The sequence below is a fragment of the Nannobrachium achirus genome (assembly GCF_963921795.1).
Source record: "Nannobrachium achirus genome assembly, chromosome: 16".
NCBI lineage: Eukaryota > Metazoa > Chordata > Actinopteri > Myctophiformes > Myctophidae > Nannobrachium > Nannobrachium achirus.
Window position 1 is genome coordinate 41,989,228 of NC_137823.1, and position 17,051 is coordinate 42,006,278.

Here is a 17,051-nt window from a genome sequence, read left to right on the forward strand (position 1 = left end):
AGAAATAAAAAATACATAAAAAAAAAAAAAAAAAAAAAAAGAGATAAGTAAAATGATTACAATAAAGCAAGAAAAAATAAAAGCATAGAACATTGAAGAACAATTTTAGAGCCGTGCGGACGTCAATAGCAGCATAGGGATTAAAAAATTTAGCTAAAAGCAAGAGTAAAGAAATAGGTCTTGAGCTGTGCTTTAAAGCTATCCACCGAGGCTGCCTGTCTTAGGTGTAGTGGTAGTTTATTCCAAGCTGTCGGTCCATAGAAGCAGAAAGCTGCTTCACCATATTTTTTATATGTCATTGTTGGCACCTCAAGTAGGTCTGCACTAGAGGACCTGAGTGGGCGGGTTGGAACATATCTATGCAGGCAGTTATAGAGGTACGAAGGTGCCAGACCATTTAGAGCTTTATAAACAAGTAAAAGAATTTTAAAATCAATCCTAAAAACAACCGGGAGCCAGTGTAGCGACGCTAAAACTGGAGTAATATGTTCTCTTATCTTAGTTTTTGTTAAAACTCTGGCTGCTGCATTTTGAACAAGTAAGTTTGTGCTTTCTTCTTTTTATACATGTATTCCAGAAAACCTTATGAGTTGCCATGCAACCAGCTAGAAAATATGCACAGTAACACTGTCCATGGTTAACTAATAGACAGACAATCTCCAAACGTCTTCTATATTGGTATTGTGTGGTTTCAACTCGTTATACAGTGGGCGGTACATGAACAAACACATTATTGAGTACGTGACAAGTTACCTGAGTTTGCCGATCCTGTCGTCGTCTGTCGGGCTGATACGAACATTTTAGCGGACGTCTCTAAAAACTGCAGAGCATACACACAATCACAATCAGTCATTTAACTACAGTACGGTATATGATTGTTTGATTTGATATACTATATGACTCAAACCAAAAATAGGCTCAAATGGGACATTTTGTTGCAGTTAGACAGGTGAAATGTATAGAAATAGAGGTGAGACAGAAGACATACAAAGTAAAGTATAGTACTGTACTGCGCTGTGGTTCTGAATCCATGTACCCACTTTACCCGACAATAACACTTTGCTAAGATAGATGCAAGAGAGAACCATAGCTAGCATATGATGCTATGAATGAATGATAGCCAGCCTTTTGGAAAAATATAAATAAGGAATGGAGTGAAACTGTTGCAATTATTGCCTTGTGGGCAGATTTGTTTTAAACTGTGGCCATAATATTTCAGTATGTATCGTTTTGTCGGGTGGAAACCTCATATGTGCAAAACTAGTGGTGTGTATGTGTGGCTCCTACAGTACCTGTAGCTTGTAGTGGTGTGTATGTGTAGATCCTACAGTACCTGTAGCTTGTAGTGGTGTGTATGTGTAGCTCCTACAGTACCTGTAGCTTGTAGTGGTGTGTATGTGTAGCTCCTACAGTACCTGTAGCTTGTAGTGGTGTGTATGTGTAGCTCCTACAGTACCTGTAGCTTGTAGTGGTGTGTATGTGTGGCTCCTACAGTAACTGTAGCTTGTAGTGGTGTGTATGTGTGGCTCCTACAGTACCTGTAGCTTGTAGTGGTGTGTATGTGTAGCTCCTACAGTACCTGTAGCTTATAGTGGTGTGTATGTGTAGCTCCTCCTACAGTAACTGTAGCTTGTAGTGGTGTGTATGTGTGGCTCCCACAGTACCTGTAGCTTGTAGTGGTGTGTATGTGTGGCTCCTACAGTAACTGTAGCTTGTAGCGGTGTGTATGTGTAGCTCCTACAGTACCTGTAGCTTGTAGTGGTGTGTATGTGTAGCTCCTATAGTACCTGTGCTATCCTGGTCTTCTTCTGCTGGAACTGACACAGTCTCAGTATCCTGGCTCCTGATTCGTCGTTGAACTGCTGCTGGAAAGGGTGGAGGAGCTGCACGGACTCCCCGAAACTGCAAACACACGTTAGTTCCTCGTCAAAGACATGTTAGGGAGTCAGACACTAAGGGCTGATGCATACTCCACTTTTAGAGCTGAATTTATTTCAGTTTGGTTTGGGGAATCACAACATCTCGGCAGCACCGGACAGACAAATGAATGACGGTACCCGCCCGGCGCCCGCCCCGAACCTCTGAATGACGTCATATTGTAGTTTAGACAGTTTAGACAGCCGAACCGAAATAAATTCGGCTCTTAAAGTGGAGTATGTGTCACACACACAAGTTGAGAAAATACAGAATATACAAGCTCGGCTACTTCCTATTCTTTTCCCTTCACATTTTGGAAAATGTATGACAGTTCTGGTGGTCAGCATCTCTATCTCTCAGTCACTTACCAGACACAATCATTCTCCACAACACTTTTCTATCTTTCAAGGTAAAGTAGGCTAGGTCCTAGGATGTGATTTTAGATTCTTTGTGTTTCATCACCTATGAGCAAATCCATCATACTGTATAAGCCTGGTGCAGTATGTGTGGAGGTGAATGTTCTTACCTGCATACAGAGACCTGGCCCACCTCCAACAGAGTGAGGGCATTGACGATCACCGACAGGGATTCAAAGGCCAGCTGGAAGGAACACAGAGGACACATACAGGACTTCATCAGTTTGTAATGAGTTAAGAAGCACTCAGAGTGAACCGTTTATCTGTCTGTGCTATAAGAAAGAACACCAAGATAGAATAATCAAAGAAACAAAGAATGTCCTGTATGTATGTATGCATCTGCTATGTAGTACATCATGGGACAAGACCATTGTGAAGTAGATAGTCAACAACGTTTTAATGCAGTCCTCTTCTGTTTGAACATGACTGGAGGTAGATGTGTGCTGCTGACCTGTTTGGAGTGGTTGTCCACCATGCTAGAGGAGTCGTCGATGGCCAGACAGATCTGGTACTCTCTCTTGCTGGGTTTGGTTCTCCTCAGCCAGATCTTGTCTTTGCGGAACTGGCTGGCGATGTAGGGGATCACCTTCCTCATGTTGAGACGCTTCCCCGTGCGGTAGTCACCCCTGTGCAACCGTGGAAGGTACAAGGCATTCATTATCAGACAATGCTGTGATGGAGCCTTATGCATTGTATTGTCAGGATGAATGTCATGGGCTTTGTTCAGGCTGCAGGTAATTCTGATTTGTTAATCATATTTTCCACACGGTTATGTGCAAGTGATTCGACCGCATTAGTGTATTGCTGTGGTAATCTTGATTTGTGAGCCTAGTCATGAAGGCATGTGAGCTACAGTAAGTGGTACTGTAGTGTAGTGTACTGACTTGAGCTTGGCAGCCTGAGAGGGTTCCAGTATGAGGCGGAGCTGTTCACACAGCTGCTGGGACAGGGCAGAGGTCAGCGTCTGGTACTGATGCCACATGGAGGCTGCTGCACTCTCCTGGATCACACATGATATAAAAAAAGACGAGATGTTTTAATAATGAATGTTCCTTTTGGTCACGTTTTCTGAATGGTTGATATCTTATTTATGAAGAAAACTCTTTTTGATCTAATTCCAACTCAATTGTTGTGCAGGTGAAATATTGTTTAGACAGAGTAGTCTCTCAAACTAGCTAGCTGCTTAGCAGATATGAAAAAAAAAATACATAAATGATACACATTTTCATGAACACCGTGTCGTGATTGGTCAAATACCCTTCTGGTCTGACGAGCAAGAAGACAGCTTCCAGCTTTGTTGGGATGGAATTACAGATTGCATAGCATTCGAAGATTGTGTAACCGATTGTGTAACTGGCTGGAGAGAATACCATGGGCTTCTAATTTCTGCACAGTATCCGGCAGTGTATTCTTCCGTTTTTTGTGATTTTAACTTTGTTGTGCTGATTAAAATGCATTAAGAGGTGACATCACCTCCTCTGCTGCTCCGGGGGCCTGTTTCTGCCAGGCTTCCAACTGTAGCTCCATCTCTCTTCTAATCTCCTCTGGGTCCACCTCCGCTTTCTGGACACAGACAGACACACACACACACACACACACACTTCAACTTCAGTTTATTGTCATCCATGATCCATCATTCAGTTCCATATCCATCAATGGTTTATATCTGTTCCATCCATGCTCATCCTTCAGTACCTGCTCCAGTTCCATGAGCAGCTCTGGGACAGTGTGGATGGTGGACTGATTGCTCCTTTCTGGATGCTCTTCATCCTCTCCTTGTTCTCTGTCTCTCCGTCTCTCCTCCTCCTCTGTGTGCGCCTGGGTCTCCATCTCTCCACCGTCCACACTCACTGCATTTACAAACAATTAGATATGACTTTAAACCACTTAAGCCCTATATACTCCTGTCGGAAATAGCTCTATATACTATATAATATAGCTGTATAATATCTACTACCTCTCAATGTGTCGTGACACAACATGTTGTGAGCTTGTAGATCCATTTTCAAAATTATTTCTAAAAGGTTCACCTATAACAACATGCCCTGATTATCAATGCCAGGTTTAAAGTTATTAATAAAGCACAGATGCGGTTTTATCGAGGGCATATTGTCTCGTACGGAGGTATGACAAATATGAGGACAAAGTGAACCGGTATGCAACAGTGCCGACACAAAGAGGGGTTCAAACTCCAGACCGGGGCCAGTATGATGAAGAATGGAATATACAAGTTTAAGTGAACACGCACAGGCTGAGAAACCTGGTCACAGGAAGCGAAGGAGGAATGCTTACTACCACATAATTAAAGTTCCATTCATGTACAGCAATTAATCACTTGATGTGTGTGGCGAAGGGAGCTACTAAGAAAGGACACGCTTGGTCAACCTTCCTTTAATAAATGAATGACGTACGTATACTGTGTATAAATAAATGTTGCACCTTTCTGGGAGGTCTTGGAGGAGTCCAGCTGTTCTGGCTTCAGCTCTGGTGCGTCGACGGCCTGCAGGTCCTCTTCCTGCTCCCCGGTATCCATAGCAATGTCATCGTCGTCATCTTTGTCCTGGTCTTGCTGAGGCCCAGCTGGTTTCTGCTGGTCTGTGCTGGCAACATCTACACACAGCAACACACATTTTACACACCCGTTGAGCCACTGGGGCTTGTGTGCCCCGGATGCCTCAGACACCTGTAGTAGTTCCTGATCAATGGGCCACATAGCTCAGAACCATTTTGTTCCCAAGGCTACTTATTTATCTAGAGAGACTTACAGTACAAAGTACAGGGTCAAAATGTAGGGAAGTGCTAGTCCAGCCACTGTGCAGATAGTGGTCTGGGATTATTATTCGTATTGTTGTAATTCTTATTCGTCTTTTGCACCATCCTGCTGCTGTGTGGTGAGGTAAAACCAGAGTCTATGGGTTCGAGATACTGGCTCTGAACACACCTGTGCAGTAGTTGTGTTACACAATGAAATACACACACAGTGACTTGGGTTGGCCTTGAACCATATAACTTCATTCCCTTTAAGAACTTCTCTTCTGGCTGAAGGCTGAAAAGGCCAAGCTGCAACATTATAATATAATCACTGAAGTGAGCAGATTTTGACGTAGTTTTAATCATTGGCTTTTGAATAAAATTACATTTTTCGTCATAGCTTAAGTCGACCAAATGAACGCTGAATCACTGACCGTATGTCTGAGTGTCGTAGGCCGTCTCTCCCTGTTTGATGTGTTCATACAGGTCTGACTCCTGCTGCGCTTGGCCCTGCCTGGTGTCCTCCGTGCGGTCCTTACAGCTCTCCACGGTGCGCAGGCGCTTGTTGATGCGCTCGTTGTAGTCCCCGGTGGAGCGCTCGTTGTCAGCCTGGCCAGGTTTCCTCTTGAAGCTCTGGAGTGAAGGCAACAGAGAACCAGGACAAATAGTGAGCAGGGTTTGACATTATGACATTATATTTTCATTATACATTATATAATACATTATACATTATATTTTTGTCCATGCTTTACCTCTTATCCCTAAACTTCTTTGCCTTTTTTTACTATTTTGAAAAACCTCAAATACATCAACACATGGAGAGCTTGTAGATCAGCTACTTGAAATATTTTTTCAAAATAGTAAAAAATGGCAAAAAAGTTTTAGGGATAAGGGGTGGACGGAAATAGGGCACTATATATTTTGTCCTTGATGTTGATTCATACTTTTCTTGTTAAAATAGCTAATATTTGTTGTACAGTGAAGTATAAAAGACTTAATCAGTAGATTGATGATAGACAGTGATGCATTTAGTGAGAAATTCAGCGTTAATCCCAGGAGGATGTACTGTACATACCTGTGTCTTGCTCTGCGTGTGTCTCTGAGAAGCCATTCTGGCCATGAGCTTGGACTGGTGGCCCTCTGACTGGCTGGCATCGGCTGACCCGCTGCCATGCTCCTGATAAATAAAAACACCATCTGTGTAAGTCTTTGAGCATGGATGACACAAAAATAAGAACTACGGATGTTTCACAGTTTCAAGCTGTTGTAGCAAACATCTTTGCTTCTGGGGGTCCCTGGAACAACATATTTTCAGATTATATTTCGGGTCAGCGGCCAAATACATATCATTTTGGGTGTCCTTGACATAAAAAAGTTTGAGAACCACTGGTTCAAAAACATTTTAGAAGACTAAATTCTCAGCCTCAGGTCTTAATGGGTTTTAAATGAACACTTGGTGTCATCACACCTCCTTAGCCTGGTCTCTCTCAGAGGCCTCTCCTGCCAGCTCCACTGCCGTGTCACTCTGGACGTTCTCCTCTCCAGTCTGACCGTCTGTGTTGTGCTCCTTCCTCTCCACAGCCTCCGGCTGCTCCTCATCCTCACCGGGGCCCTCCTCCTCCTCTTTGTCCTCCTCCTGGAAATACACAGGACCAGGGAAGAGTCATAAACAGCTGCTAAAGAACTCCCACACGCATTACAAATGTTCCACCGAGTAATTGCTATGATTTTGCATAATACCAACATGACCAATACTTTGCATGTTTTAATAATACGTTTTCTCTTGTACTGTGCAAGTCAAGACAATGTGCAAATGCTTTTTAACAGTTATAAAATGTAACATGAATCATGATAGAAGTCAATTTGTTGTAAATATTTCGAGAAAAAAAAAATCAAATTGCCCAAGCCTAAACCCAAATAGCGAAGAGACGATCTGCAAGCTCAAAAAAACGTACTTTAGGATTCTGTCCTTTGTCATTTGGAATGGCAAGATCTTCTTGTTTTCCAGCCTCTTGTCCTTCATCTTTCTCCTCCTCGTCCTCCTCTTTCTGGGCAGTATCTTTGTCCTCCTCTGCATTTTCTCCTCCTCCCTCCTCCTTTGTCTCCTCAGGCTGGGCCTCCTTGTCCTTCTCCTCGCCCGGTTGGCCAGGCTGCTCCTCCTCCATCCCCTCTGCTCCGTCCTCCTCCTCTCCGTCCTTCTCCCCACCCTCCTTCTCGTCCAGGTTCGGGGGTTTCTCCTCGATGTCAAAGGGGTTCTCCTCTGGAAGTGGAAGATGATAACAAAACCTCAATTAAACATTTCAGCACATATTTTATCCATTTGGATAAAAACAAAACCTCCTATTTTATCCTTTGGATAAAATCTTTTGGATAAAATATGCATCGACATTACAACATTACAACTGTTTTTCTGATGATATCTACTACATAGTACTGTGTTCGATCTGTCTGTCATTCAATGTTATACGAGTTAAAAAAAGGATTTCAATGGAAATAAGCCACGGCTTACCTAAGCTTATCCTTTTACCTTTGACTCGTACCAGTGAACTGTACTGTCATGAAACTTTACCTCTTCCTATACAAACTTCTAATAAATACTTCAATCAATCGTGACTTCTACGTGACTTCAATCTCACCGTCTCCCTCCCCCTCCCCTTCGTCCTGGTCACCCTGCTCGTCCTCCTGGTCCAGGTTGAGCTCCTCAGGCAGGTCCATGGCCTCTGGGTCGGCTTTCTTCTCCTGCTGCTTGCCGTAGTAGGGGTCAACCTCGTTCTCGTCAAACTCCCTCTGGAAAATGGGAGGCAATTAGTTTAGTCTTGTGTTTCTAGATCTCAGCCTACCAATAGTTGCTGAAACAGTGGAGAAACCTGAAAAACCTGTGCCTAGAGATTTGAAACCAATTCTGATACCGTCCCAATATGAAGTTTCATTCTCTCACCAATCTCTAATTGAGTGAAGCTTTTATAGACTGGCAGTAATAAGAGTTATGCCTAATTTATGGTCCACTGTAAAATAGACGAAAAATTTCCGATCTTCGGCGCACAACACCGCCGTACTACCAAGTACCAATCAGGTTTTAGACAGGGCAAAGCAATGGCAAGAAAAGAGACAACTGGAGAATAATAGAATTCATTCCAGAAATGTCTGTAAACCCCCCCAAAACAATACCTCATCTCCTTGTTCATGGATCTTCTCTTTGTCCTCCTCGTCCATCTGATCGTCTTTGTCCTGGTTCTTCTTCTGGTCTTTGTTGGGATCTGCGGCGTCCAGGTTGTCATCTTTGGCCACCAATTCAGACTCTCCCTGAGGGGACCAACGAGGATTGGATCAGTGGTTGTCAAACTTTTGCATTTCATGGACTCTCCCAGTTCTGTATTGCATTAGGCCACACACCCCATAACTCTGATTTGGTTGTACAAGCACACTCTCACAGTTAACAGACATTTATCTGGGAACCACCTGAAACCACCTCAAGTGTGAGAAGCACAGGTTTAGATGGACTGGTTGTCACAAAAACTTTACACTTTGTGAGGTAATAGTAAAATGGTTAAATAGATCTCAGTCGACACCTTTAACCACTTTAAACCCTATGTACTACCCCAGAGGTCTGTACTTGGGCCTCTCTTTTTTTACCCAGTACATCAAATCTCTATACTAAAAGTAGCTGATCTACAAGCTGTGCTTGCAGCTTATATGTAGATTATTATCACCAGTAAGACTCCCTAATCGGGAGATAAGCGACCGTAGGTCACTTATGTCCACAAATAGGGCAAAAATGTGTTTTGCCAAAATCTTTCATGTCATCTTTTGATGACATGAGTGTAGACATACTGTGTAGTGATTTTCGTGATTTTAGGGCAAAATCTGTAGGAGCAGTGTCCAAAAATGTGTTTTTAAAAATCGGCCTGGAGGTGGCGCTATATGGGAGAGATTCATGTTGATGGGATGAGTGTAGACATACTGTGTACCGATTTGCGTGATTTTAGGGCAAAAATTGTAGGAGCAGTGTCCAAAAATGTGTTTTGCAAGAATCGGCCTCATGGTGGCGCTAGAAGAGGGCCATGTGAGAAATGAGGGGTGGGGTCTCCGCGCCGGCAAGGCGGACGAATAGGTACCGGCCCCGGCTGTCCCGGTCGCTCCTAGCCGGAGTTACGGCATTTTATGTGAGCTGCAGTGTAGGGGGTCCTCCACTGGGGGCGCCACCACTTTTGCATCCGTTCTGGAGCACCAGGAGTGGGTGGTCCCCGGGAATTCCCCGTGAGCAGCCCCGTTGGGGTGGTCATTTGGTCAGTTTAGCACATTTGGTCATTTTTTACATCTGGGGGTCCCCCAGGGACCTGGGGGTCCCTGGAGCTCCGGGGGTCCTTGGAGGTTGTAGTTTGGCAGGTAAGGAACGTGTGTGCAAAATTTGGCATGGATCGGGGCAACGGTTGCGGAGATATGAGCAGGGCAAGAGTGTGACGTGTGAGGTGTGACAGACAGACAGACTGACGGACTTACACTTTGTGCAGGGTGACAGACAGACTGACGGACTTACACTTTGTGCAGGGTTTGATAGTAAATGCGACCTACGGTCGCAACTATTATCACCTGCCCTGAATAGGGCTGCTAGGGGTTGATGTGGTTAAATAACAGGCAATATATCCTGACAATGGTAAACCCTTACCTGGTCCATGCCGTTGCCAGACTCTTCCTCCTTGTCGCTGCCATCTTGCTCTTCATCGTCCTCATCGTCACCCCACATCCTTTCATCCAGAGTGTCCGTCTGGCCGTCTCCCAGGTCGCCCATCTTCTTGTCCAGCTCCTCCTCATCCTCCTTGTCTGACTCTGACTCTTCATCTTCACCTGCAAACGGACAAAGAGACACAAATCGGTAGATTTGTGGCTAAATCTAGTACACTACATTCATATAATCATCTCTATTTAGTCATGTTGACGAAGGATGAGATCATGTGTTTGGTAGTATTTCACGTTGATAACCCACCTGGCTCTCTTTCATCACCGTCGTGCATCTGGCCATCAAAGTCCTCCGTCATCTCGATAGCGTTGTCTTCTTCCTTGATGTTCCCCTTGTCCTGCTGTTCTTCTTTCTCCTGGCCCTCCTGGAAGGTGTCCTCCACCTACCAAGACACAGACAGAGACATGATGCGCTACAGTCTTGTCTTCACCAGTCTGTCTCCCAGTGACCAGCAGCTCAACTATGCTTGTAGCTAACTAATTTATGCTTTTCAGTAGTAAGAGTCTGAGATGCTGCTCCAGACCAGACTAATGATGTGCCAATCATAGACAAACCCTAGCGGATGGAGCCCTAAGGATTTCTGGTCTATGACACCGTCATACGACGGAGCCAATCGGTCTTAGTTACTATTAGCGACTATATTTTTAGTGCAGCTTTCTTAAAAAAATCAAACCTTGGTTCGAAGTGGAGCGGTGAATTTGAGCAGTTCCAGGTAAATATATAAAATATATAAATATATTCACCTATTTATATATTGACATGTGTCAATTCTTGATTGCCCGTGGCTCGCTACGGTGGCTGCATGCTGAATAGATGGAACAGAGATATTTTGGATAGACTGTTCAAAGTCCCTGACTTTTTTCACCTATTTATATATTGACATGTGTCAATTCTTGATTGCCCGTGGCTCGCTACGGTGGCTGCATGCTTCGTGAGCCTCCACTCTAGCGGCTATCACGGGCAGACGCAGACAGCAGAGGGGGTCGACTCGAGATACGCCAACATACCATGCTTGTTAGTTGTTATTAACAGACTACTCACACACACACAACAGCTGATCTTCACGCAGACAACACCTCGATGTGCGTCTTGCGCGAGGCGTTGTGAGCTTGCAGCTCTGTGTGTGTGTGTGTGTGTGTGTGTGTGTGTGTGTGTGTGTGTGTGTGTGTGTGTGTGTGTGTGTGTGTGTGGTAAAGTCGCACATGCGCAGATCCTGTTCAAACTCAACCGGACAGTTGTGGGACACTGGACACACATTGCTGCCCATAGCGGAGCTGTGTTTCACACCGCTCCAAAAAAAACATTTGTGCTGTAAGAAACAATCATTGTGCAAAACACAACGAAAAAAGGCTTGCACCAAAATTCACTAGCCAAATTGGATGTCTGGCAATCAAAAAATACAATTACTACAGTGTAACAAAAATAAAAATGATGCCCATATCAAGGGTTAATCACCTGGTCTTCATTCTCAATCTTGTCGCTGACATCTTTTTGACCCTCTCCTTCTCCTATGCCGCCCCCCTCGTAGTCGTGGAACTCCGTAGCCCCTTCGCCGTCCCCGCCTTCCATCAGCTCCTGAGGCAGGCAGAAACCCTGAGAACAAACACAACACACCCATCAAACATGATGGAACAGCTCACTTACATTTTTATTAACATGCGTTAGGAAATAAAACACATGTTTGACAGTTCTACAATAGTTGAGTCCATGAAGCAAATCTATGGTACTGTCTGTGTACAGGTATATTAGTTGGGTCATTCTGTCCACCAGAGGCTACTGAAAACACAAACAAACTCAAGCTATACTATGCCTTGTTTTCATTGCGTCTCATATTGTATAGAAGACGTATACTTATACTGTAAATGTTATAAGATAGACTGACGGCACACATGGGAGACAGGTATGCCTGATTCAAACCCTAATACACGTTTATGAAATAAACAGCTGTAAAAGGTTGGGGGTCCTAGTAACCACTGTGGAGGAAATATACAAAATTAAATCAATGCCCTACTTTGCCATACTACAGTGTCACACAAAAGTAGCAAAAATAGCGTTGTTGTGACTTTATAAATCGTCAATTGTTTGGAGATTTCAACAGTTTTGGACCATATCCTCTGCGTACTGCACTGTACCTTCTGTGCGAGCTGGGTGAAGATGCTGGCCAGCACAGACAGCAGCTTTCCGGTGCTCCTGTGGGCTCCCAGCGAGATGGCCAGGTAGTAGCGCACCAGGTCAGAGTACACCCCCAGCATGGGCTCCACACGCACCAGCAGCCTGCACGCCTCGTCCACCTCCTGAAGACCACCGTGCACACAACACACAGCACACTGAACCACTGGCCTTAAGCCCTTTCAATCTGGCCACCCTACTTTGGGCATGTTATAATAGCCTAGATACAATTTTTTTTAGACCCATTTAGACCTGAGGCCGATTCTCAAAACGCGTTCTATAATCTAACCTTCTGAAAAATGTTAAATAAATGATGTTGTTGTATGTATAGCAACAACTAATGTGACACAGAGGTGTCTCCTGGATTGAAAGGTATAACAACGTATAGGTTAGAACAACAGGTCTAAATATATAATTCAAAAACTATGCAAAAAGTTTCAAACATGAAAAAAAAGAGAACATACGCTATTTCTGAAAATATAAAGAGAGCATACTGTAAGAACAATGTCAAAAGTAATTTGAATCCAAATTCTTTATCTAACATATAATTTTCCAAAAGTCTGTCTGTCTGAGTGTCTGTAACAGCGTTTCTCCTCAATGGCTGGAGCAATTGATCTGAAATCGCATCGCCATTAGAATATGAACACACCTGACATAACTGTGAAGCCCGTTTGTCACTTTCACAAATCGTATGCTGTATATTAGCATTTTTATGATTTTTATGGTGTATCTGTCTGTCTGTAACAGCGTTTCTCCTCAGTGGCTGGAGCAATTGATCTGAAATCGCATCACCATTAGCATATGAACACACCTGACATAACTGTGAAGCCCGTTTGTCACTTTCACAAATCGTATGCTGTATATTAGCATTTTTATGGTGTATCTACTATCTATTCTGCATCTAGCATGAGGCATATCTATTCTGCATCTAGCATGAGGCAACATGTTTAACCAGCTCTCTGTGTGTGTGTGTGTGTGTGTGTGTGTGTGTGTGTGTGTGTGTGTGTGTGTGTAGGCAGGCAGGCAGGCGGGTGTGTGTGCAGGCGGGTGGGCGGGCGGGGGGGGGGGGGGGGGGGGGGGGGTGGACACAGTATCTCTGTAGCCATTAAACGAAACGGGTATTTCTTACATTGATGCTCCACATATTATCATGCAAGCACCAGTTAAAGTTACTTTCCATCCCTCATATACTGTGTGCACAGTGCTCATCCCATAACCCACACACTGCACATCATTTCAGAGCTCATATCTTTGAACGGGTAAGGCCTAGTATTTATCTATCAGGCAAAAACATAACCTTGAATTTAATGCATTGCTTGTAGATCTGGAATGATGGGGATTCAAGTGGTTAACAAAAGTGTCATCTTTAAATTGAAACCTATTTAGATTATTGCGATAATATTGTTAACCCATTTAGAACGGTAACACATTATTGTGTATCATTATTTTATGCTTTAACTATTGAAAAATAGCAGATATACAAGCTCACAGCACGGCACTGAGTGCCGCGCTGCAAGCTTGTAGATCTGCTATTTTTGAAAAAACATGAAAATTAGAATTTTGACCCGATTCTATAAGTGTCTTTTGAATACCTTCTAAGATTTTTTGAAAAACCTATATTTCTATGTCAGCAATCTGGCTAGCCATCGTCAAAGAAAAGGTCCTTTTCACTTTACTGGAGCTCAGTTAGTCTGTTCTTGAGAGACTACTATGTCAGTGGTTCTCAAACCTTTTCATGTGAAGGACCCCCAAACTGATATTTATTTGGCCACGGACCCGCATCTCAAAATATCTAGTTCCAGGGACCACCCAGAAGCAAAATTTGAGTTACAAACTTTCGCTTTGAAAATACATTCAAAGATTTGCACACATTTTCACGACTTTTTCAAAAATAGCAGATCTACAAGCTCGCAGTGCGGCACTCGGTTCCGCGCTGTGAGCTTGTATATCTGCTATTTTTCACTGGTTTAAAGCATTCAATCATTCTAGGCCTTAAATCGCTAATTATCTTTGGTTCCTACCTGGAGCTGCTGTGGTAGACAGGAGTCCCTGTGTGTCCTCAGACGCTCCAGCAGAGCGTGCAGCCCGGAGCTCACCTCCTCCAGACCCAGAGAGCCTACTTCAGCCGCCAGCTCCTCCTCCAGAAGAGCACCCAGATGACCTGGCTTTATCAGGTCCTCCGCTGGCTCCTCCTCCTCCTCTGCATCGCTCTCTGGAAGGTGAAGACGGCAGGTTAATCCAGTGGTCCTCAACCTTTTCAGGCTGTACACCCCCCAAAATGATCATATTTGAACTGAGGAGTGTCTTGACAAGCACTTGGAGTTGTAAGAGTTGAACGTAAATAAATGATCAAAGCTGAGCAACGCGCCTTTACTGTTACTAGTCAGTAGGCTGGCTACTCAGGGTTGATGCAAGTAGATTTCCCATTGTACCCGTTGATGAGTAGTTATGGCTGCCAGTTCCCACCTGATGTGTGGGAGTTGCAACCTATCCAGACCGTACTAAATAACTGCTAGCTTGTATAAGGTCGCTGTTGGTAGTCATGGCTGCCAGTTCCCATCAGACTGTGATGAATAACTGCTAGCTTGCATAAAGTCTTAAGACTAGGACATACGTCTAAGATGTACAGGTCATCGGGTTTGCTCTGTCCTCCAAAGACGATGATACAATCTCCCACCATGCAACAACACGTATTAAACATACAGCTCGCCATTGTATGCAAAGGCTCCATGACCATAACATCCTTTTGGAAGCTGGGCAGAAGGCGTTATGAGCCAGCAGTTGGTCTCTGTGTCAAACAAGCTGAAGTTTCTCCCCATGTACCAGACAAACACAAACGGCTTTATCCCGGTGATGGTGTCAGTCCCAGCATCTAATATGGCACCTGCTGGCGGAGTGCCTCTGGTGTTAATTAAAGACCAGATCATTGTGGTGGTGTCCAACTTGTAAATGCATAAAAGATGATGCGTCCCAGTCTGCAGATTCAGATTCTGGATGCGTCCGCCATAGATAAACATGACCTTCTCCAAGACACAGGTGGTTGTACCTCGCCTCTGGAACGGTCCCAGATACCTTGGGCTTTAACAATCTGTGGGTGTTGACGTCCATTGCATAAAGAACGCGGCTGCAGTTCTTCTGTCTGACCTCTAGCCCACCCCAGATGTAGACGACGTGACCTATCAGCGAGGCTTTGTGGCCTTCAAGCAAGGGGGGAACTCGCTTGAACTTGTCCCTCGCTTGGGGCAACTTCGTCCAGCGCAATGTCACTGTGTCGAAAACGTGCACACAGCCATCTGATTGACGGTGTTCATTTTAGTGTGATTGTAATGGTACCCCCTGTGTCCCACTGCCACCGTAGCATGACCGTGTCCCTTTGGTACTCTGTCCCGACGAACCACCCAGTGGAACATGTTACACACCGGCACCAATGAAAGACAGCATCCTGGGTAGTGTTCCTGCAACCTCAATGACTGGTGATGGAACCGCTCTGAATCAGGAGGTTATAAGCGGTACTACATATCCACTCGGGTCATCCAAACGATGTCACGAGGACGAATCAATAACTAGAAACTAGAAGTGCTCTTCCGGAGTAAATGGCCTTTTCTCTGTTTGTTTTCCCACATCGCTCGTTTGGTCAAAACGGCCCCATTTTCTGTGGACTATATCTGACTCATGGATCGCCGTTCTTTCTCTGCTTGAAAGAAGAAATGTGGGGCAGATTATGGCAGTCAACTGCCATTATTATGGGAAACCTATGGCATCTTGAGTGTTAATAGATGACATTATTAAACTGTCTATGACTAATTAATTAACTGTCTCACTAATCATTTCTAACCTCTCTGGCGGTCCCCATGTTGGTCTCTTCTATGTTGTCTTTCTTCTCTTCTCTTCACCAGCTTCTGTACGGCACACAGCACCGTGGTGATGCTTTTCTCCAGGTCCGCAGAGAACTCAGAGCAGAAGGCATGCTGTTGTTGACCTGCGTAGAGAAACAACCACACATACAGGTTTCTGTAAAACCACCAATTCGTGTGTGTGAAAACAGCAAAACAAACTAAGAGCATAAACAAAGAGATACGGTTCAGCCGTACACACCATGTGGATGTGGTTTGAGTTGTTCTCAAAGTTGGGTCCGTCAGGGAAGGAACCCCCAGTGGTCCTTGAGGGGGGTTCCAGGGGGTCCCCAGCAAAATGACTGATAGTTATGAACCAAATTACTTGGTTTGTTTGTAACTCTGAAAGCGTACAAATGGAACCAAATGGACTGTTTGGTTTGTAACTCTGACAGTGTACAAATAGAACCAAATGGACCCTTACGGGACCGTTTAGTTTGTAACTGACAGCGTACAAATAGAACCAAATGCACCCGTACGCTGTCAGAGTTATCAGGGGTCTGTGGCCCTAGCCCATACAAAGCTGGGGGTCCCAGAAATAAAACAAAGTTTGAGAGAACCACTGATGTAGTAGCCTTTGCTTCTAACCTGTTTGACCGTGTCCCAGGGAGAGGAGCTGGGTCTTCCAGGTGGTGAACTCGGTGAGACTGGCCTCCACCTCCTCTCTGACGTACCGCAGGGCCTGAGCCAGGGCCGGCTGGCTGTCTGGACCGCCCACGCACACCGCAGGGCTGAACATCTGCTCCACAGCGGGCATCTGGCCCACCACGGCCGCCAGCCGGTCAAAACCAGAGCAGCAGGCCGAGAAGTGTTTCCTGAGGAAATGTTGGGAGTTTGAGTTTGGTTTGGAATTGTTTGCTTGGTGGTTTTGTCTGAGAAGAATGTTCGGCTTTGTAAAATGCAGAAAGTATGGGTGCAATAGTTCATCAAACGAATAGATTCGATTGATTACAAAAAAATCCACAAGCTCACCAGTCACCACATGTGGCGATGCGACCCATTGTGAGCTTGTAGAAAGCATATTTTCGCTATTGTTGTGAGGCAGTTTAGGGCTTAAGTGGTTCATCAGATTAATGGATTTATTTTAGTCGATATAAAAAAAAATCTATTCCAACTTTACCCACCTCATTTCGTTAACTCTCCTACTGCCAGATTATTTATTTATTT

General features: G+C 44.5%; 1 protein-coding gene across 1 annotated transcript in view; it reads right to left on the bottom strand.

The window, feature by feature from the left end:
• mdn1 (midasin AAA ATPase 1) overlaps window positions 1-17,051 on the bottom strand; it is a 96,378-nt gene that overhangs the window by 3,668 nt on the left and 75,659 nt on the right. Inside the window, exons 82-102 of the mRNA XM_080744022.1 lie at window positions 16,473-16,699; window positions 15,827-15,970; window positions 14,013-14,203; window positions 11,955-12,116; window positions 11,278-11,415; window positions 10,069-10,204; window positions 9,751-9,929; window positions 8,253-8,387; window positions 7,721-7,871; window positions 7,040-7,344; window positions 6,553-6,720; window positions 6,160-6,261; window positions 5,519-5,717; window positions 4,773-4,943; window positions 4,029-4,183; window positions 3,807-3,896; window positions 3,218-3,333; window positions 2,785-2,959; window positions 2,444-2,517; window positions 1,788-1,902; window positions 754-820 (exon numbers count right to left, since the gene is read on the bottom strand). Of these exons, the coding sequence (XP_080600148.1) occupies window positions 754-820; window positions 1,788-1,902; window positions 2,444-2,517; window positions 2,785-2,959; window positions 3,218-3,333; window positions 3,807-3,896; window positions 4,029-4,183; window positions 4,773-4,943; window positions 5,519-5,717; window positions 6,160-6,261; window positions 6,553-6,720; window positions 7,040-7,344; window positions 7,721-7,871; window positions 8,253-8,387; window positions 9,751-9,929; window positions 10,069-10,204; window positions 11,278-11,415; window positions 11,955-12,116; window positions 14,013-14,203; window positions 15,827-15,970; window positions 16,473-16,699 (3,200 nt within the window). The remainder of the gene's footprint in view (window positions 1-753; window positions 821-1,787; window positions 1,903-2,443; window positions 2,518-2,784; window positions 2,960-3,217; window positions 3,334-3,806; window positions 3,897-4,028; window positions 4,184-4,772; window positions 4,944-5,518; window positions 5,718-6,159; window positions 6,262-6,552; window positions 6,721-7,039; window positions 7,345-7,720; window positions 7,872-8,252; window positions 8,388-9,750; window positions 9,930-10,068; window positions 10,205-11,277; window positions 11,416-11,954; window positions 12,117-14,012; window positions 14,204-15,826; window positions 15,971-16,472; window positions 16,700-17,051) is intronic.